Source organism: Pleurotus ostreatus (genome assembly GCF_014466165.1).
Source record: "Pleurotus ostreatus strain PC9 chromosome Unknown scaffold_8, whole genome shotgun sequence".
In the NCBI taxonomy this organism is placed as follows: domain Eukaryota; kingdom Fungi; phylum Basidiomycota; class Agaricomycetes; order Agaricales; family Pleurotaceae; genus Pleurotus; species Pleurotus ostreatus.
The window spans coordinates 1107904-1128523 of record NW_023503163.1 but is presented as its reverse complement, the minus strand read 5'-3'; the positions used below and the strand labels follow the sequence as shown (position 1 = coordinate 1128523).

The window sequence follows — 20620 nt, the reverse complement described above, 5'->3', positions numbered from 1 at the left end:
TGCTCTGAGGTTTGGACGGCTCAGATACCGACTAAAGTGAGCAAGTAAACGCATTTTCTCAGAACTCTCTCCGGATGGTGAAATAAATTCATTGCATTTATTATTGTCAATATGGCTACCATAGAGTACTCTTAATTTTACATTCGTTATTTGTTTCCCAGACTTTTGGATAGTTCACGAGTCCCAGATCGCACCGAAAGCAGGGATACCTCTGCTCATCATGCCATAGACCACCTTCCTGGTGAGCTTTTGATTGGAAATGACACAGACGGCCTCTGCATCGAATTCGCGGACCAACCGGTACACCAACTTTACCATGTCTGGTTTTCCATACTTGCGTGTATCTGTGGCGAGGACTTTCAGCATCATAGGAATCATTTGGTTGACCGTAAATGCTTACCGTATATCACTGCGTCTGGAGAGGCAGCGAGAATAGAGTCCACAAGCTTGTTGCCAAACGTCTTTCGGACGTCGGGCGAGGTCCATAACAGACGGATGGGGACTCGCTGCTCGAGAATGCAGGGAGCACATGGGCCGATGCCACTTCCGGTCGCCACGAACACTACTCTTCGGAATAGAGGGACGATGCGTAGAACGCCACATGTAGGAATACCGCGGACCCAAAGCTCCTTTGGAGGGTCAGCGATCTGCTTGCTAGTCCAATCGCCGGCCTTGGACACGACAAGCGAGTAGCCCTTCTGACCAGGTTCGGGGACCGTAGCGAATCCATGCCATTCGACTAGAGGGCTCTCTGAGATGCGGGTGAAAGTCCCAGGTACGGGAGTGACTATTTGATCAGCGGGTAAGTGTGTAGGTCAAGGTTGGGAAGGGAGGATCACTGACCGTATTCGAAGTAGAGTCGGACAGCGTGATTCGACAAGACCTCGGCACGAACGGGAACCTTCCTCAACCTGATCCAGGGGAGAATGATAGAGCCTGTGTGCTCGTTTAGCTTATGTTGGTGATGATGAATTGCCGTCGAACCTACCCGTCATTATTACTACCAACCAAAATGGTGGCGACGAGACCAAGGCAGAACCGAGGGTTTGATCAGGGGCTTTGAAATCATTGATTAGGAGTATCACCTATAGACAAGGTTGTGGGTAATGAGTCAGTTGTCGACTAGAGTGAGCTTACCTGTGCCCAAACAAGGGCAGTACAGCTCCATCCGAGAAAACGATGTGCTCGCTCGAAATGGTCATGCTTTGAGGTACGCAGAGTCGGATAGGCGAAGAATATTATGAGTAAGATTATAAGTAGGATCCAGTACGTTATAGCCACGGTGGCGATTGAAATCTAGAGAAAGGTTAGCCAAGCCCGATGTTGCTCCAGAAAGTGATGTATCATACCTGTCCTCCGCGAACGAGTTCCCTTGTAGCCTCAACCGTGAAGAAGAGGAGCCATACAGAACCCGAGATAGCACATCCTGAGTGTAGGCCACCAATATGGTATACTCTAGCGCAAACTCGACGAATTGCCAAGGGCCATCTATATAGTTGTTAGCTCTCTCCCAAGGCAATGTTATTGAGCAGACGTACGAAGTCGGGACAGCACAAAAGACATTGAAGAACGCGTTGATGACGTAGTCTTGCCGCATGAGAATAGCGCAGAAGAGGTTGGCGATTACGATTTGACCGAGTTCAAGTGAATTGGCGCCGCCTTTGACAAGTGTTGCGATGAGAATCCCAAGATTGACGACGAATACAACACCGAACAGCCGCCTGTAGAGAGTGAAAATCTGGTGGCGTAAGTTGCGAGTGTATTTTCCTTGCGTCTTCTCAGGAATTTCGTCGTCCTCGTATCCAGCCCACGCGAGCCCTTGCTCAATAGTAGAAGATGTCTCAGAACTGGACGCCAAGGAAGGCTTCGTTACAGCCGCTTGAGCAAGAACGAGATCCAGTGATTGTGGGTGGCGCCGGTAGACGGGTGGTGGCGCGGAGATCGCTTCCTGGACGAATAACAGTTTCTCGACATTGTTCTGCACAAGATCGGCCTTTTCCTTTTCGCTGCTTGAGACGACGACCTTCTCCACAATTGATTTCTCTGTCGACTCAAGAGCTTCTAGGGCGAGGCGCCGCAACTCTCGTTTGTCAGTCTTCTCATTTCTATTTTGAGCGTGAGACGGGAATGTCTGACGCTGTCTTGGTAGTCACTCACGCAGTACTGGGGAACATATCCATCTTGATAAATCGCGATGGGACGGCATAATATGGCTGGATCTTGGCAACTGCTGCTTCTACTTCTTTGATTTCCACGGTTGAGGGAGTATAGAAACCCCACAGAGTGTCACCAATCAAGAGGGCCGCAGCATTCTTCACCCCAGCGCACGTCTGTGGAAATCGTAAGCTATTGAGGTAAAATTAACCTCATGACAAGCGTACCTCCATAGCTGCGGACACACCGTCAAGCTCCACCCGGAATCCCTGTGTATATTGGTGAGAAAATGAAGACGAAATGGCAGAGAGAATTCTCACCTTAATCTTGACTTGGTCGTCAATTCTGCCAAGGTGTTCTAAGCTACCATCTTCGCGCCAACGTCTAGGATGGAGTGTGAGTAATTTGGCAATTGAGTCGGCAATAGCCCTCACCCAAGGTCGCCCGTATTAAACATGTACGACCTAGTGAACCATGAATGTGAACCATGTCAACGTAAACAAACCAGGGTATACTTACCCATCGTCCATGAAAGGATCTAATTTATATCTTTCCTCCGTCTTCTCAGGCAAATTGACGTAGCCTTTGGTGATTCCAGCACCACCAGCCCACATAAGACCTGTCTTCCCGATAGGTAATGGCTCAAGATTATCTCCAAGGATATACACATTGTTGTTAGGGGTAGGTTTGCCAATGCTCAGGGGTTTCCCAGCAACATGAGGATGGACAGTATTGACGATAGTTATCTGCAAATGCACCATTTAGTGTGAGGACCAGTTGAGAAAGCAGTTGCGATTTACCTCGGTGGGACCGCAGCTATTATAAAAGTGACCAGAGGACGCCCACTTATCTGCCAAAGCTATGCCATAACGCAGTTGAGTGGCCGGAAGAAGAACATCGAAAGACAACACTTACGTTGTGGGCAAACCTCTCCGGCAACCGCCACAGCTTTGATGTTGGGATAATCCGATGGATCGTGGGGGACAAGCATTGAAGGTGTTGCGATCACGATATCCACAGTTTTCATTGTGGCACGCCATTCCTTTGAGGATTTGCCTCGGAGACAAATGGTACAACCGTTAGAGAGGCTCCCCAGAATTTCCTGGCATCATATCAATTGGCTATATCAAATAACGCGTCTAGGAGCTTACCCATGCTGCCATATCAAAAGCTATATTCATCAGTTGAGAAACTCGGGCTCCAGGCCGCATTTCTATATTCCCGGGCTCAAGGCAGACCACTGACAGAGGATGAATATCGTATAAGCCACGACCGTTCCTCCAGACTCACAGTTTGTAACGTTGCCGTGCATTACTTCGACTCCTTTAGGTACCCCTGTTGTTCCTGCAAGGCCGTTTAGCCTCAGATTAAGAGGGTACCGTACTGGCACATACCGCTTGTGTACACTATATACGCGCTATCTCTTGAGGTCGATAGATCGACGGGTTTTGTACAATGGCCCGATGATACTTGACAGACCGCATCCTCAAGGCAGATGGTCTGGTGGTTTGCCACTCGAGGGAGATATTTGCGAAGGGTAAGGACGAGACTGGATGCGGAGTCGCGAAGTACGTGTGCAAGCGTCGAATCAGCGACAATGTTGCCATCTAATGGGACATATGCAGCCCCACTCTTCAAAACCGCAACGATACCAACGACCATGAAGACCGAGCGCTCAACAAGTAGACAGATGCGAGAACCAGGACCAACTCCCGCATCTCGAAGTTGCCGTGCCAAACAATTTGCCTGGCGGTCGAGTTCAGCATAGGTCATGGTGTCCCCGAAATTGTCGACAGCAAGGAGCTGAGGATATGAGAGGGCGTGAAATTCGAAGGCATGATGGACACAAGAAAATAGCGATGGCTGAGTCTCGCCAAAGCTGTACTTGTTGAAAAAGTCTCGATCGGAGAGCGAGAGTTGATCGAGGACTGTATTCCGTGGGTAGGAGCCCATTTCAGCGTTGGACGAGATGGAGACAAGAATACAAGACCCAAAGGGCTTTCTTTATACGACACTCTAGCGTCATTACCTGTGGCTAAATTGTGGCTCAATAAGCATAGAATAGTTTATCCGGGGATTGTAGGAGTACCGTATCTGTCGAGTCTTCTAGCAGAACCACAAGGAAATAAATTGGAGATTTACAGGTAGAACGAGGAACCTACGTCCGAAAAGGCGCCGCCGCAACGTAGTGCTCTACGCAATAAGTGGGGTGATTGGTCTTCGCGAATGAGGAGAGGCCACGGGGCACTTCGTGCGTCGATTTGACCAGTGATTGGAGCTTGCGGTGAAACGAACCGCCGTTAAAGCTGCGTTTTTCCGCACACAACAGCCAAGTGAAGGGTATCATCGGCGACATTCTTTAACAGAGCCTAATCCGCATGGCAGGTGTCGAGGAAGATAGAGTTCGAATCCGGCATGCCAGTTTATGACGGAAGATCAGTGGATCAATAGCGAGACAGTTGCAGGCCATTGAATCGTCAGATTGTCAACACATGAACGACAGAGCACGAGGGGGAAAACAATCATCTCCTCTCTCTCACCTTCCATCCAAGGGAGCGAACCTCGCACGAACCACCTCGTCGATGCTTCCAGTGGGAGCGGCGCATACTAATGCGGCAACCAAGCCAGCAGTTAACCCGGCCCGAAATTGTTGGTCGCTAACCACCGAGATAATGGCTACGATGGGCGAAATGGGGCAGTCTCTTTCGGCGTCGCTGAGCATATATTTAGTACATTAAGGATTGAGTGATTAAGACGCGAGATGGTTGGGGGGCGGGGGTCACGTTGCAAGCCGTTGACAGCGATCGAGGCTCGAATGTTGTCGTGCGAAACCTTGCATTACTTGCTGGTTCGGTGGGAACGAACATGCACGTTCGGTGCACCGACACCAGCATAGCGCGACGAGGATACGGGGGAGGGGAAAGGATTGACGGGGGACAGGCCACCAACTGATTTAAATGGCCTGAGGAAAATGACGTAAGGCTGCTCGTGCAAATGTCGGGAAGGAGGGTCACTCACGCCAAATCCAAATCCAAGTTTCTCCGCCTGCGCAAATTCGGTCTTTGCACTAGGCTAGATAAAAGATAGACAGAGTAACCGAATAAGACCTCCTCAGTTCTGCCGAGGTCTTATCTTGAAAAGTACTGTATTGAAATAAATACCCGAGACGACACCTTGGATGGTCAAATGATTAGAAGTTGAAATAAATATACATTGTGAGTCCAATAGTAGCAGTCAGTGAGAGTGAACGATGGGCGACTATCGGAACTGTTGACGCTCTATGATAGACTTCTGCCGAGGATTTCTTGACACACGCCTTGGGGATGTTGAGGACAAGCTCAAAGGAGACAAAGAGGCTAACTCACCAGTAATACTCCATAACCTCGCTGTGGCCCAGCTTCCGAAGGAAATTCTCATCGTGGGTGATAATGATGAGTTGGAAGTTGGAGTGATTCTTCCGCTCGTTGATGATACTAGAGGGGCGTTAGCTTGGAGATTGATTTCGCAGGGAGATCGGGCTTACTCTACTAAGCTCGCCGCTAAAGCGTCGATGTTCTCGGTATCCAAGGCATTTGTGGGTTCGTCTAGGGCCAATATGCCGCAATTTTGGCCGAAAGAATCAGATAAGGCAAGACGGATAATGATAGATGCGAGCATCTTCTGCCCCGCAGAACATCTACCGCGCATGTCCATTTCGACTTGATCTTTCGTCATGACCACCTGCAATAAGAGCATTGTTAGACCGACATATCATGCACAGGTTATCGACGGACTCGGTAATTATAAGATCGTTTAGATGCCCCGCCTTCAACGTCGGAGCATATCTTTATACCATCGATATCTAGGAAAAACTGAGGTTCTGCGGTCAGGTAATTCCATTCTAAATATACCTGTTCCCTGGTACGTTTTGTTCCACAAATGCCGCATCGTGTCATTGACTTCTTCCATCTTCAATCCGTGGTACTTCATGATGGCGCTGTAGGAGATGGGATCGAGTCCGTGAATGAATAATGGCTGTAGGAGACGTACTTGTCCAGTGCTTTGGCGTACTTTTCCAGGTCGTTGTTGGCCATTTCAGACATCTGCAGAGAAGGTTTACGTACTATCTACGAACAAAGGCTGCGAACGAACCTTCACCGATATAAGTTGCTCAGTATACTTCTTGTAGACCCCCATATACTCTTTCAAGTCCTCTTCCCATCCGCTGAGTTGTGCTTTATGAGAGCTAAGCTCTCCTGCAACGTGAGAGAACTAGAGAAACCCGAATTGAAACTTGGCCACTTCGACAAAAGTCCTCATACCTTGCTGTGTAGGTCATTCTCTTTCTTCTTAGCTACGTCATACTTCTCAGTAAAGTTGCGACGAGCCCGAGCCGCCTCTTCCATGTCGTAAGAGTCAATCTCCTGTTGTGTTTTAGCAATGTCATTCAACAATCGCCTAACCCGCAAGTTCTCCCTCAGATTTGCTACTGAGGCACCACTTTCGTTGATTACTTTCTCAATGCTGGCAATCACGCCGCGTATCTGGTCGATTGAACGAGCGAGGTCTTCAATTTCCTTCCCATACTCCTCAACTTTCTGATTACAATCTTCTAGTTGGCGGGCACGCTTATCGCGGACGTATCTAGAGGACTGAATTCTCAAACTGGAACAATAGTAGGAGCTCAGACCGTACCGTTCGACAGCTTTGTTGGTCTGCGAAAGCTTATCACTGCTCATGTTAAGCTCCTGCAGATGGCGTTGGGCAGAGGCGATCTTGGCATTGAGTTCACTCCGAGACCTTTCATACTCTTGTTCGAGAAGGTCGATGGGAGCTTGCGCATCAAGGATCTTGGAGTCCAGTTCCTACAGGAGTCAGGAGTCAGGGGTAAGCGATACTGGCCACAATAGAGGGGGGCATTCACCTTGAGCTTGATATTGAAAGCCACGATCTCTTGTCTCATGGTCTCAATGCGTGCTTCCAGCGCACCCTTTTCTCGAGCCTTACTCTGTAGGTCTCGTTCTCGAAGTTGCATTGTGTGGAGATCCCCTTCGACCAATCGGCATGCGTTGTTCTGTCGATCCTTGTCTGTGACAAGACCCTGCTTTTCCCTATCATTGGCGCGGCTAGAGTGAACGGCAAAATTGGTTGGACGAGGCTACTGCGATGGTCGAACGAAGGGGATACATACATATCTGCCGATACGGCATCAATTTCGGCTTGAACATCGTCAGCAGTCTTGGTAGATCCCGTCGACATTAGTTCACTCTCGAGGAATTTGATGTCTCCGTTCAAGCGTTCGATTTCCTTTTGAAGACGCGAAACATTATTGGCATATTCTTTAAGGGCATGGAGATCCTTGAGCTCGCGCTTGATGTCGTTGAGTTTGCCCATAGCCTAATCTAGGTAAGAAATAAGACCGAAAGATGAGTGCAAGAGCCGAACCTCTTCAACTCGCTTAGCTAAGTCTGGTATTGCAGCGTCGTGTTCCTTTATCTGGGCCTCCAAAGCGGGCACTTCTTCGGTTTTGAGACGATTCCTCGAGGCTTCAAAAGGCCTCAATTTCTGCAGGCGATCAAGTTCCTCTTCCCAGTCTTTCGTCTCCGCCAGGTTAGTAGCGAGGGTCTCTGGCGACGTCCTCTTGATCTGTTCTTTGAGCTGGAGCGATATTTAGTTCCAGATCGATGCTATGACAGATAGACTCACATATCGCTCGAACACCACAAGTTCGTGATCGTCCATATGGCGATTACAAGTAGTGCAGACTTTCTTTTGCATACCAGCCTTGAGCATATTTTCATAGATCGCCGTGGCACCGGTCGTTGAACTTGATATTCTTAACCAAAGTTAGTAATACGTCTCCTTCAGTCAAAACTACCTACTGCTTTCGATGGTCTAATTCAGCAGTAGCCTCGACAATGGCAACCTCCAGCGAGTCGTTATCAACTTCCGATCTGAGTCGTCTCTCCAAGGCTGTCGGGGGAGTTTGACTTGTCATGTTTAGGATATCGAGGAGATCACTCACCTTTCAATTCGTCTTTCTTGGTTTTGAGTTGAGTTTTCGCCATCGAAAGGTTCAACTCCGCTGAGTTTAGCGACGACTTCGAGTCGTGGACTAGTGATTCTTGTTCTGCGTGTTCGCGTTCCTTCTCCCTGCGAAGAAGATAAGCCCCTTGCGATGAGTTATCACTGAAGTTGCTTACACAGAAACTCTGTCAACCTCCCGTTCCATTGCCTCGGGCCGAGCATCGGTACCTATCAGTTTGCGGTACTTGTTATTGGCAACTTCCAACGTGTTCTTGAGCTCAGCAGTCTTGCTCTTAAGCTCAGTCCGCTTCAAGTCTAGTTTCGCCCTCGAGTCCGCCTGTAAGCTCAGAGCCCGAAATTCAGCGTTTAAGCTGTCCCGCTGATCCTCTAGGTGCTTCGCTCTCGTCGTTTTCTCAGCAATGCGTCCGTCATAGTTGGCACTTTGAAACGTCGCTTTGAGCTGATCGAGGCGAGACTTCTTTTCTTCTATGTCGCCGGAAAGGGTACGGAGCTCGGATTCGACCACTTGCGTGGCGTCTAAATCTCTCTCAGCACCATTGATCGAGGATTGGCGTTCAGCCTAAAGAACAACAGTCTACGTGGTGCCAAAAGTAATTGAAGAAAAGTATACACACTATGGATTCTCGAGCATGAGTGCGCTGGAGTTTAAATCCTTCGAGCTCGTTGGTGAGCTGCCTGGATTTGTTGTTGTATTCCTCCGTTCGCGCTTGGCTTTCGGCCTGCGGTGATGATATTCCATGAAGCTGATATATTGAATTGATGGATCACCAACCTGAAGTTTCTCAAACTGAGTCCGTTGCCTTCGTTGGATGTCATTCAGCTTTGAGATAAACTCAAGAACCTTCTCTCTCTCCAATGGTGATGAGTCGAAACCACTAATTCCGTGCTGCTTGCTAATCTCACGAATTTGCTCTTCCCGTTCAGATATCCTGTCATTCTGTGCCTAAGGATAGGTGAGGTCACCGTGCTAGCTGACGATGACCGCGAGTTTACCTTGGCTTCCGCCCGGAGAGAACCTTGCTCTTGAAGCAACTCGACATGCTTCCGCCGTGCGTTAGACAGTTCGTCTTCAAGGTCTTGCTTCTTTCCATCTTCTGCCTTTTTCTTCCGCTTCTGCTCAGAGATATGGCCATCGAAATTCTGTAATCGCGCTTCCAACTCTTCGTCCGTGCCTACCGTCCACCATGAAGAGTAGACCATATCGAAAAGGGCTGTCAAACTTACCCACTACTTCCTGGATGTTCATCTTGGCCTCGTCGAGTTCTTCTTGATAGCGGGCCTGCGTGGCCTGTAGAGACTCTATCTTCAGATAGACCTCCCTGAATTTCGTCGCGTAATCGTAGAACTTCTGGTTTGCTATAACCAATTCATCGTATTCCCTTTTGACCTCATCATAGTGAACTTCCTTGGAGGCGATGGTTGTATTTAAGTCAGCTATGCGGCCCTTCAGCTTATCAGCGTGAGTCTTTTCCCGCGATAGTGATTCTAAGCGTTCTTTCTCTGCCTTTAGGTCAGCTGCACGGTCCTTGCGAAGGCTCTTGATTGAGTCGAGTGCCTTTGTATATCTACATAGCGATGAGATATGCCCCTCGTGCTAATATGGCCGGACAAACCTAGTCGCCTCAAATATATCATCGAACTTCTTCTTCAATGCAGATGGCTCAGCCAGAGGCCAGTAAGAGTCCTCCTGGTGACAGAATATAACATTCTCGAGGACAGACTTTGATACCCCCAGGAGTTGAGGTATCTCGGCGTCAATCTCGGCGCACTTGGTAGAAATGACCCCTCGCTGTAATTACAACACATGAGCACGATGAATGCAGCACATTGTGGGTAGCGTACCTTCGAGGCTTTCTTTTCGCCGTCATCCAGGGCCAAGATACTTTCTAGTGTCTTCATTGTTAACCCAGTCTTCTTAACAGTGACGCTTAAGTTCCTGACGGCGAGCATTCGTGTGCCATTGGCAGCACGGAACCGTAGTTTGACTTGTGCTTTGACTTCTTTTTCATTGGCCATCTTGGGGTCGTGCACGAATGCCCCTCCGCGTGTGTTTGCTGGCTGATCGCCCGTCGTCGCATACTTCAAACACTCGATAATTGTGGTTTTGCCACTCCCATTGTGACCAACGATAACAGTTACAGGCGAGAAGAACTCGATGATGGCTAAATCTTTGTCATCGAAGGCCCGGATTCCGCGAATAGCTAGCTTGCCGAGGCACGCCATGCCAGCAATATGAAGAAGTGGAAGTATGTGCTTGAAATGAGTCGCGCGGAAACGCGAAGTGTCACGAATGTGATGCGCCCACGTGATGGTGAGCACGCGCCACAGCTCGAATTCAGAATCAAAGGGGCTATGCCACGGACTGCAGTTGCCAGTAAGTTGTCAGTCGCTAGCAGCGGTTCAGTGCTGACCGCAGTGTCGCAGCACGGCTCGCTGAACCGATAAAGGGCGTCTGAAGGAGGATTTTGAGCGGAAACGAAATCGACTCTTCGGACCCCGTAAGTCCGCCTCATCCTTCCCGACGATTTTTAAGCTAACTTGAATACTTTGCTCTTCCTCGTTATCAGTGCCCCCCATCAATTCAACGATGATACAAACCTCGCCAACCCCTTCGCTGCCGATCGAGTTAGTTATTATGATTCTTCAGCAATCCTACTTCAAGAACCAGAAATCTCGGGCCCCGGATTATATCACCTTAGCTGCAGCTGCATTGGTTCATCGATCGTGGACATCTGCGGCGCAAGCGCTGTTGTTCAGACATATCACCTACCTGAAGAGTAAATCTTTCATGAAAGCTCACGCAGATCCGGTGTCCATGCAGCATCTCTTTCAGCATGTCCGAATCCTGGATATTGGACTCGGGATACCGACGGAGTCGGAAACAACGCCCGACTGCGACATAGATCATCTCCCTGCATTGCTTCGTCGATGCACAGGCCTCTACGAACTAGTGCTGAGCATTCGATCCTCCCTCTCTTTCGAAGGAGTCACATTTAGTAGGATGAAGGAGCTCGCAGACAGTCGTATCATCCGCCTACGTGCACTCAACATAACTTGTAGCCCTCACTCTCCCATCGTCTATCAGCTACTCTCTTTATTCCCTACTGTCAGCTTCCTGTCCGTATGGTCCGAGCTATCCGGAATGGTTCCAAGGAACATCAAGGCTCGATTCTCCCTTTCCGAACTCAAGATGGCCAGAGCTATGCCAGAGGATACCTTGGCCTGGTTATTAGAAAAGTCGCGGGACACACTCACCGTCTTGGATTTGCGAGATCCTCCGAGCAGGCCTGCGTTAACAATCCTAGAATCCTACGCCCCCAACATCCGCTCGCTGCGGCTCATGATCCAGACATCGCGAATGGCAAATTTCGTTCGCTCATGCGAGTCTCTGATAGATCTAACCGTCTTGAACTTGCCGATGACAGTCGAGTTTTCCAAACCCCCTCCTTTCCTCCGCTCTTTGACCTTCGTCAACCACGCTGGTTCGAGGAGTCTCATGAAACGAGTCATTGCAATGGTCCTCAATCTCCCTAATCTAAAGCACCTCACATGTGACGAAGCTAGTTCACCGATGGATCGAAACTTCCCCGAGCTCAAGGTAGTTTGTGAAGAACGCGGGGTCATGCTCCATGTAACAAACATTTTCTACGAGATGACGGTGAGTCCTTTGCAAGTATATGTACTACTCACTTCAGTCCTTATAATCCTTTAGGTCGAAGAGCCTATCTTAGTTCACAGATTCCCCCGCCGTAGATCTCTATCGAATTTTTCTGAGATGAACAGTGGGACCGTGTAATTACTGCGTTGCTGTAGGAATGTATAATAGGAACTCAATGTAAGTACTTAGTAGAGGATATGAAGTGACCCGTCACAGGCTTGTTGAGATTTTGATTTTATGTAAATGTCGCTCGACGATCTAAAGTACGTCAAGGTCAAAACTCACCCAACTGCGAGAAACCAAGCGGTCTCGACGCAGCCACTCCTCGCTGGCTCTATTGTTCTCTCGAACCAAGCCTTTGCAACCGTCCTATTTGAAAACCAAAAAGGCCGTCGCTGCGATCACTGCCTCGTCCTGAGCGAGACACTGCGAAAGTGCTCAGGGTGTGCCTCTTGCTGCTACTGTGACGCTAATTGTGAGTCAACGGTCATATCTTGGATCAGAATGGATCCTTTCCGACGAAAGTTTAGGCCAGACCCGACACTGGCCGTCGCACAAGAAACTCTGCAAGCGATGGAACTCCTTCGCGTCCTCAAACGAGTTCCAGGCTTTGCCCCCTCATGAGAGGCTCGACTGCGTCTTACTTTCGTATTTTGCTTCTCCATTGAGTGCGAACGACCAGCTAGCTATCTTCAAGAGCCTGCTTCCTGGGCCAACACATCATTCACCTCCACCAACGTGTACCCCAGTCGATGGCGCGGACGGCCTCTACGATCGTTTCGGAAACAACAACTTCACAATACACTCCCATCTCAACTCTTTCGCTCATGGCATATTCCCGTTAGCCAGCAGACTGTTCAATCATTCATGCACTCCAAACGCCGCCGCCAGGTACAAGCTCGTGCGAGGACAGGCGGTCACAATGGAAGTCGTTGCTCTTCGCGATATAGCTGAGGGAGAAGAGGTACTGGGCTTTGACGGCCTCAATACTGAAGTTACTCACCCTCGGTTTCAATAGATTTGTATTCCATACCTCGATCCTGCCCTTCTCCAGACTCGGCAGCAGATCTTCCAACTCACATATGGCTTCCAGTGCACCTGCATCTCCTGTGAGGGCCTCAAGTCGGTCGGCCCTATACCCGATGTCCCACAAGACCCAGCTCGTCTTGCGGCGCTTGAATACCGACTGCGTACATTCATCGGCGTTGATGACTTAGAACACTGCGTATTGCGCACGAAACCCATTACCCAGTCGCTTCCGTCGGAGATTCGCTGCTTCCTGAAAGAAGATTATATCGAACATTTATCCGGTGTATTCAGTCAATCATCTCATGATGGACCATACGACCGGGCCCTCGACTCTGGCACAACTCTTCTGGCGATGTATCTCTTGATTTATCCGGAGAATTACCCACAAATCGGTAGCTTCCATCACCCTGCTGCGCTTCCTCCTGCTGACTCTCCACTCAGGCATGCACGCGCTAGAGTTGGCGAAGACAGCTTGGAACGCCAGCATGCCAATGAACGACATAGTTCGGCGACAGCACGCCATGGCACAAGTGCGGGCGTGTCTATCCGTCAGTCGCAGAATCCTTGGCCTATATGGTCCCGAGGGTGATGGTGGAGGGCCCCTGGCGGAAATCACAACTTTACAGCAACTTGTCGATCAGGAAGGCTAGAATGTTTCCGATCCCTTACACACGTCGCGCATAGCACCTTAGCATCGTACCGCATTCTACCCAGACGTGTACATGGAACCGAATAATCGAAGTGCTCTCTGCGCGTATCGCCGCCTTAGAGCCGACGGTCAGCGTTCTAATGATGGGTTCCTGTTCGCCAAAGTCGAATCCATGAAACGATGCCAGGTTATCATCTGTTATCATTGGCAAGCACTTCGTTATGCTTCGAACCAGTGCCAGAGGCCAATAGCTTGATGTTTTACGCCGCTACTCGCTGATTCTTGATGACCTTGGCCTCCCACAGCTCTCGACAATCAGCTAGAAGGTACCCGGCACGTCTTTACTGACAATTTGCTTTGAAGGCTACTATGCTCGATGTGAGCCAGATTCTAGCTAACCGGTAAGCAGTCTATGGACGTGTTCGTAAACCCACTGCATAAGAAGGCACAGCTCAAGGTCGGATCCCTCCAGTGGTATTCAGTTCTTTCCTCTTCTATTATACGGCCCGTTCGGTCATGCCGTCTTTTCGCGTCCCTTCGTTCATTCGACCCCAACACTCTTTTAACCGCCTTCGCTCTTTCCATTTAGCCCCCAGCAGCAACACACCCATAGAACAACAGCTTGCCGAAGCACTACCTCCCTCCCATTTCACCAAGCAGTATGGAAAACCTGACCAAAGGCTGCAGAAATCAACCCGACCAACGATCGCGAAACCTCTCATACCCCGTGGCGGTGTAATCTCCTTGAGCACCAAAACCTACATGTGGCTAGCGATCATTCTATCTCTACTCTTCATCGCCGCCCTATCTTGCTCCTTTGCTGGTGCAGGTCCTGAAGACGATGCCCTGAAACTGATACTAAACGACGTATTGACGACCAGCGGGCCAGGCGTAAGGGCTACAGTTCACTTCGACCCTCAATGATGCTAAGTGCTTTTGTCTAGATCGTCCTTACGGGGGAGAATGTCGATGTCGATGTCGACGAACCTTCCGTTACTATCCGCTGGGCCATTTTGGCCTGTGGAGATGATTATACCCTTCCCGGATCTGTTGGCTTGCACGGTAGCTCTTGCGGTCTACCTGCGATGCCTTTGGACATCTACGTTGATAGGTAAGCTCAGCAAGTCCTATCGCACCGCGCATCAAATATTTACTACCTGAGCAGCGATAATGAACCAACCGCTAGGTACGATCCCTCGCAAATACCGTACAACCGCGATTCAGGATCGCGCCGGAGGTGTGTGCACAAGTATTAGTATTGATGATAATATGCTCATTGCAGCCTGTCTAAATTCTAGCATTCAGAACCTGGTCCAGTTTGACAGCGACCATGTCCTGAACGTTGAACAGGCGCGCTTATACCCCTTCGATACCTATTTCTTATCCAGCACCTTACGCATAGTGTCGCCTACAAATCAAACTCTTCCTATTCGACGACTGGCAACCATCGACGAGACATCAAGCTTCCTCGTGAAAACGGTCGATATCGAGAGCTACTCCAATGCCGCCAATAACACGGAGTCTCCTAGCAGAGACATTGATATGTTTATCACCCGCCCCGGGAATGCTCGCGCCTTTACCCTCCTGCTTTTCGGGGTAAGCTGGATCCTCACCCACGTCACCATCTGCCATGTCATCATCGCGAGGATGCTACGGGACGTTAAGCCACTGTTGAAGCATCTCATCTCGACGGGGGCCATCCTTGTCGCCCTTCCACAAATAAGAAACAGCATGCCAGACGCTCCCGGCTTGGACGGTGTACTCATTGGTGTGACGATATGCTCCCCTTTCGTGTCTTTTCCCTCATGACCTCACTCTCTCAGATTGCATTGGGTTCTTCCCCCAAATGGTTATAACGTCGATATCTGTCATTTTCCTACTGATCATCCTTGCCGCTCGAGAATACGATATCATAGGTCGGGGAAGGAGCTCTTCTCGCAGTAGTGGCTCGCATAGCCTTGCGATGTCCTCCAGACCTCGACCTCCCCCGGTTCCCAGCCAGAATGCAACTTCGAAGGAGATTTCGCAGTATGATCTCCACCGCATGATCAAACATCTCAAAGGACAGTATGTCTTCCCTCCGGTTCAGCCAGGGTCTCCGCACAGGCTGGACACATCTCGTGATCTACAACACCGCCGATCGAAGACACTGTCTAAGATCATGGAAGCTGGGGAATTACATAGACATTAAATTAGGTCCCATGTACTAGGCCTGAGCGGTCCGAGTGCAAGGTCTTGCAATGGAATCATTGTCTTTGTATCCGTGGCGTTAAAATGCTTCGTTTATTAGGAGTACAAGAGACTCGTCTATTGGCACGTCAAACGTCTTCGTGAAAATACCAAGGCCCACTAGAGTGGTCCTTGTTGTGCTCAGGTGACAGGGGGGGCCTGGGGTTACAACGGTAACTTGCTCTGGGAATTGAATATTGAGCGCCTACTGAAGCGCCCGAAAGTTCAACTCATCGCCGACCATGTCTGATACCGAAGAGAATGCCTCCAGTCTTGGTAAAAGGCCTCGTAGCGACAACGAACCTACAGAAACTGCGACTCCCGCCCAAGCTGATGTCGAAGAGTCTGACGATGAGGACGTCGGACCGATGCCCATGACCGGGGTAGAAGTACAGAAAAAGCGAAGAAAGGGTGCGTGTTCTCGTTGCCTGCACCGCGACTGGGCCTCAAATAATGTAGAAAATGGTCAGTTCTACCCCACGAGCGACTTTTCCTCGAGCATCTACCCAGTGCCGACCAATATTACAAGAGTTTTATGCACCGAGATGTCATCAATTTCTGCGTAATGACCAAGTAAGCTCATTCAATGAAGATGGGGGAACGAAGTAAATAAGGTCTATCATGTAGAACGGACTTCCTCATTACCTCTTCTATTGATGGACACGTCAAGTTGTGGAAGAAGCAGGACACTGGTATCGAGTTCGTGAAGCATTACCGCGCGCACCTCCGACCCGTCACTGCGGTCTCTGCTAGCGCCGACGGTCAGATATTTGCAAGTGTTTCTGAAGATGGTACAGCGAAAGTGTTCGATGTTATCAATTTCGGTGCGATCGTTGGTACGCGTACGGCACTCAGCGACTAACTATTGGCTCAGATATGATCAACATCATAAAGCTAGGGTTCACACCTTCGACCTGCTGTTGGGTACACCGTAGAGGTCAAGCACAAGCCCTGCTAGCTGTGTGCGTACTTCCTCTTTCGCTTATAGATATCTGGTTCTATCCGACCTCATAGGACGGATTCTGCATCGGGTAGCATCAAAATTTACGACGGTCGAGGGAACGACACCCCATTGATGTCTGTTGATGACTTACATCGTTTCCCCGTGACGGTCATGGCGGTAAGCGCGTGTTCTATCTGGAGACCTTGTTTACCCTGCTTACCGTGCCCGCCTGATAGTATAGCGACAGGTACGATACTGTCATTTCTGCCGATAACCAGGGGTTTCTGGAATACTGGCAACCGCGGGAGCCTTTTGGGCTGCCAAAGAACGTTCCGGGACTGTGGCAATTTAAAAGCCAAACAGACCTATACGATTTCAAGAAGGTACGACATCCTCTTGGCTCGTACTCAGGCCTGCTCAGATAGTTGGGAGCAGGCAAAATCGACACCAACATGCATAACGCTCTCACCGGACTCATTGTCTTTCGTCACATTCTCTCTGCCAGACCGTCAAATCAGGATATTCTCTTTCCTTACCGGCAAACTATCACGGAAGTACGACGAATCGCTTACAGCTATACAAGAAATGCAACAAGCTGGGACTGCCGTGTACAGAGTCGAGGATATGGAGTTTGGTCGGCGTCTTGCCGTTGAGAAGGAGCTCGAGCTTCCTGGTCCTGATGGTCATGTCCCCGGGACTTGGATTAATGCTATTTGGGATGAGAGTGGGTCGTTCGTGATTTACCCCTCATTGTTGGGCATCAAAGGTGAGCATTGGTAGCTTGATTGCTTGCGTTGGTCATGCCTGACGTCCACCAGTCGTCAATGTGGTGACCAACCGTGTTGTTCGCCTGCTTGGAAAGGATGAATCGTCACGATTCCTCAATATTTCTATCTACCAGGGCGCTCCCGCCAAGCGGACAATCACTACAATGGTCTGTTCTCCCTCGAATAATATGAGTTCGTCTATGTCTAGCTTCTGACACGATATATAACGAATCGTAGGCAATGGCCGCCTCTGCGAATCCCATCCTTGCCGACCGAACTGCTAGGGACCCCCATTTATTCTGTACGGCCTACAAGCGGCAACGATTTTACCTTTTCACGCGTTCTGAGCCTGAGTATGCCATTTCCTTGCGACTGCGATCCCCGTTCACTTAATGGCTATAACAGGGATACTAAATCTGGCGACCGCGATGTCTTCAATGAGCGACCGACTCGAGAGGAACAAAGCATTGCTTCCACTACTACCACAGCAACAAACAAAGGTCCATCGCCTGTTGCCGATACGGCCACCATCCACACTACCGTCGGAGACATTCATCTTCGCTTGTTTCCCGCACAAGCACCAAAAGCGGTGGAGAACTTTGTTGGCCACGCTCGCAGCAGTTACTTTGAGGGTGTCATCTTCCATCGTGTCATTCCGAAGTTCATGATTCAAACTGGGGATCCTCTTGGTGATGGTACAGGAGGGACTTCTATTTGGGGTAGGGAGTTCGAAGATGAGTTCTCGGACGATCTAAAGCATGATAGGTGAGTTCGAACGTTACCTTTGCATTTCGGACATGGCGCTGATGTATCTTTTAAGACCTTACACTGTCAGCATGGCGAATGCCGGTCCGGGTACGAATGGATCGCAATTCTTCATCACTACAACTGCAACGCCCTGGCTCGATAAAAAGCACACCATCTTCGGGCGTGTTATATCCGGCTTGGAAGTCGTCCATGCAATCGAAAACGTCAAGACAAACAAGACAGACAAGCCCTATGAAGATATCAAAATCATAAATGTCGATGTAGAATAAGGGCTGTTCGGAGAAACGCATGTTTATAGTGCTACACGATCGAATGTCTGTTCTGAGTGGCTCACTTCAAGGGACATACCCGGCAGAAGTGTGCTCAGCCTTGGCCTAAAATGATTGTACAACCTCTCCTTGACTACTTGTGGCGATAACCCTTCGTCCAGCCCATGGGGGGAAGAGAACTTCAGTAAGGTATGCTGTCGTAGTTCACTTGATGATGAAGCCAGGACTACTTCGTAGACGTCCAAGCCAATCCCACTAAGGAACGTAAATGAGGCTGGCTCTGGAGGCGGGACGTAGGCAACGGGATATTCCAAGAGGATTGCTGCCAGAGGTATCATCGTACTTGGATGCGATACAGGTAGCTGTATGACAGACTGGCTGTTGTACAAGTCGCCCGAGATGCGCGCATCAAGTTCTGAAGTGATATATTCCAATATTTGGCGAAGATCGCCGGGCATGGCACACTGAAGAAGAATTTGTTAATGATTTGGGTATTGTTGGAAACAATGATGCTGGGAAATACTTTCGCTGGAGGCTCGGGACCGGGCGAGACAAACGTCACCTCTACGAAACTTGACTCCTCCACCACTGAATGACTGGGATAAGGCGTATTCGGGCGAGCAACTGTGCCGACTACGCGTTTCAGCCTTCCATGAGCTAGCCTCGCATGAACAAAGAATGTTTGATCCGAGGAAGACTCGTGGATGATGAGCAGGCTGTCGAATATTGGATGAATCTGGAGGTTGAACAATGATGCTACCATGGTTCATCAGCAACAGTTGACTCACTTGACGTAAGGAATGAAGCAACGAAGCATAAGTGCTAGGTGCATCCTGTGCCGATATTGCATCGACGAGGTAGCCTGTCCTTTGACATAGAAAATGAATGAATTGGGTGACGTGGTGGCTTGGCTTTGAGGAATTTACCGTATAGATGCAGCCACCAATACAAGATCCACCGCAATCAGTGTTCGTTTTGTAGATGATAGCTTGGATAGAGCTGGCGAAGCCCGTAGTTTGTGCTGAGTGATTTTCACAATATTATGGAACTGCTGAAGATCGAACGACATCGAAGTTTAGAAGTACAAGAAGTAATGTAATTATATGTATGACATTTTCCATATAATGTCCCTCGTAGAGTTACAATTTGGGCGGGGCGGTTACTTCTGAAACACTTCATAGAGTGCTTTGCCACCATTCGTGATTAGTTTCGAGATAAAGGGTATGAATTCCGTGAGGGGGAAGGTGTGGGTGGCCGAAGTGGGAAGGGATTGATAGGAAATGGCCAAGCCTTCCTTTAACGAGTGATATGATTTATCGCTGTCGACAGCCTGCAGCAGCTTGGTTACTCTCATATCGAAAAGGTTCTCATCATCTCCAACTACTCTCGCTTCACTTCTGGCGCCAGGGAAAAGCACGGACTGCGGAGAGGAGTGTTGGAGTAGATGTAGCGTTTCATCGTCGAGGGCAAAGAGGGAAACAAGATACGAGAGAAGGGGGATATGTATTCGAGGGTGTGGGCTCTGGGAACGTTGTGAACGGTGGGAGAGCAACGCGGAAGGTTCTGGCCCCTCCGTTGCAACACGTAGACGGTGTCGGGATGCACGCTGCTGGAGTACCAGTTCCCAGTGTTGCCTTTGAGCCAGCGCGGAGTCTGGAGAAACCAGATGCCACACTGAGCCTTCATAGTCCGCATCCCCATCCACAAACGCATCAGCCGTCGTAGTCAGAGACGAGGCAGCATCAACGTGATCCCATGGCACCGACGGACCGCGCCCGTTGGGACTAACATCCCTCGAGCGTGGCTCTGACAGACCAGAGTACGAGAAATCTGTGGGCGCCGAAATATCCGAGTACTGGCTCGGACTGTGTGGCGCTGAGGAGGGATTTGGGAAGATGTAGATGCCGCCCAGCTCGAGGTCGTCAAGTACAGGCTCAACTGGAGCCAGACCGGAGAATACTGCCGCCGGCTCGGGCTGCAAAGGTGACTGCTCTCCTCTGAGCCGGTAATACTGCGCCATTTGGGACTTAGAACACGATGGTTGCGAAGAGGAGCACACGCCCTGGTTAAGCGCCCGCGTAGCTGCTGTGTTGTTCGGCCAGCCCCTGTCTGTGTACTCTTTCGTTT

General features: G+C 49.7%; 8 protein-coding genes across 8 annotated transcripts; 4 read left to right on the top strand and 4 right to left on the bottom strand.

Annotated features, from left to right (window-relative positions):
• Window positions 1–174: 174 nt before the first annotated feature.
• On the bottom strand, window positions 175–4107 carry PC9H_010709 (uncharacterized protein; the record flags this gene model as incomplete). The annotated part of the gene is made up of 17 exons (XM_036780202.1): window positions 175–344; window positions 401–787; window positions 844–936; window positions 989–1085; window positions 1138–1296; window positions 1350–1488; window positions 1539–2105; window positions 2158–2330; window positions 2382–2423; window positions 2475–2538; window positions 2589–2618; window positions 2674–2900; window positions 2955–3013; window positions 3070–3256; window positions 3306–3394; window positions 3445–3498; window positions 3549–4107. 17 exons carry the CDS (start codon window positions 4105–4107, stop codon window positions 175–177), a joined length of 3096 nt encoding a protein of 1031 aa, XP_036627585.1.
• Window positions 4108–4992: 885 nt separating this feature from the next.
• Window positions 4993–10404, bottom strand: RAD50 (DNA repair protein rad50; the record flags this gene model as incomplete). The annotated part of the gene is made up of 22 exons (XM_036780201.1): window positions 4993–5221; window positions 5520–5627; window positions 5678–5874; window positions 5928–5995; window positions 6045–6130; window positions 6184–6236; window positions 6286–6405; window positions 6456–6798; window positions 6829–6983; window positions 7082–7259; window positions 7325–7530; window positions 7579–7773; window positions 7828–7969; window positions 8016–8106; window positions 8159–8286; window positions 8337–8740; window positions 8796–8900; window positions 8954–9124; window positions 9175–9353; window positions 9406–9746; window positions 9795–9970; window positions 10024–10404. The coding sequence occupies 22 exons, from the start codon at window positions 10402–10404 to the stop codon at window positions 4993–4995; spliced, it is 4056 nt and encodes a 1351-aa protein (XP_036627584.1).
• Window positions 10405–10768: 364 nt separating this feature from the next.
• PC9H_010707 (uncharacterized protein) lies at window positions 10769–11977 on the top strand (the record flags this gene model as incomplete). Its single annotated transcript, XM_036780200.1, has 2 exons — window positions 10769–11839; window positions 11894–11977. 2 exons carry the CDS (start codon window positions 10769–10771, stop codon window positions 11975–11977), a joined length of 1155 nt encoding a protein of 384 aa, XP_036627583.1.
• Window positions 11978–12082: 105 nt separating this feature from the next.
• PC9H_010706 (uncharacterized protein) lies at window positions 12083–13518 on the top strand (the record flags this gene model as incomplete). The annotated part of the gene is made up of 4 exons (XM_036780199.1): window positions 12083–12314; window positions 12370–12803; window positions 12858–13260; window positions 13310–13518. The coding sequence occupies 4 exons, from the start codon at window positions 12083–12085 to the stop codon at window positions 13516–13518; spliced, it is 1278 nt and encodes a 425-aa protein (XP_036627582.1).
• A 515-nt stretch (window positions 13519–14033) lies between these two features.
• On the top strand, window positions 14034–15708 carry PC9H_010705 (uncharacterized protein; the record flags this gene model as incomplete). The annotated part of the gene is made up of 5 exons (XM_036780198.1): window positions 14034–14408; window positions 14462–14628; window positions 14683–14754; window positions 14816–15285; window positions 15341–15708. 5 exons carry the CDS (start codon window positions 14034–14036, stop codon window positions 15706–15708), a joined length of 1452 nt encoding a protein of 483 aa, XP_036627581.1.
• Window positions 15709–15988: 280 nt separating this feature from the next.
• Window positions 15989–18493, top strand: PC9H_010704 (uncharacterized protein; the record flags this gene model as incomplete). The annotated part of the gene is made up of 11 exons (XM_036780197.1): window positions 15989–16161; window positions 16206–16319; window positions 16374–16570; window positions 16621–16708; window positions 16761–16866; window positions 16926–17072; window positions 17125–17455; window positions 17508–17623; window positions 17694–17809; window positions 17862–18221; window positions 18277–18493. The coding sequence occupies 11 exons, from the start codon at window positions 15989–15991 to the stop codon at window positions 18491–18493; spliced, it is 1965 nt and encodes a 654-aa protein (XP_036627580.1).
• A 23-nt stretch (window positions 18494–18516) lies between these two features.
• Window positions 18517–19562, bottom strand: PC9H_010703 (uncharacterized protein; the record flags this gene model as incomplete). The annotated part of the gene is made up of 4 exons (XM_036780196.1): window positions 18517–18957; window positions 19017–19229; window positions 19282–19360; window positions 19420–19562. The coding sequence occupies 4 exons, from the start codon at window positions 19560–19562 to the stop codon at window positions 18517–18519; spliced, it is 876 nt and encodes a 291-aa protein (XP_036627579.1).
• A 90-nt stretch (window positions 19563–19652) lies between these two features.
• Window positions 19653–20513, bottom strand: PC9H_010702 (uncharacterized protein; the record flags this gene model as incomplete). Its single annotated transcript, XM_036780195.1, has 1 exon — window positions 19653–20513. One exon carries the CDS (start codon window positions 20511–20513, stop codon window positions 19653–19655), a length of 861 nt encoding a protein of 286 aa, XP_036627578.1.
• Window positions 20514–20620: the final 107 nt, after the last annotated feature.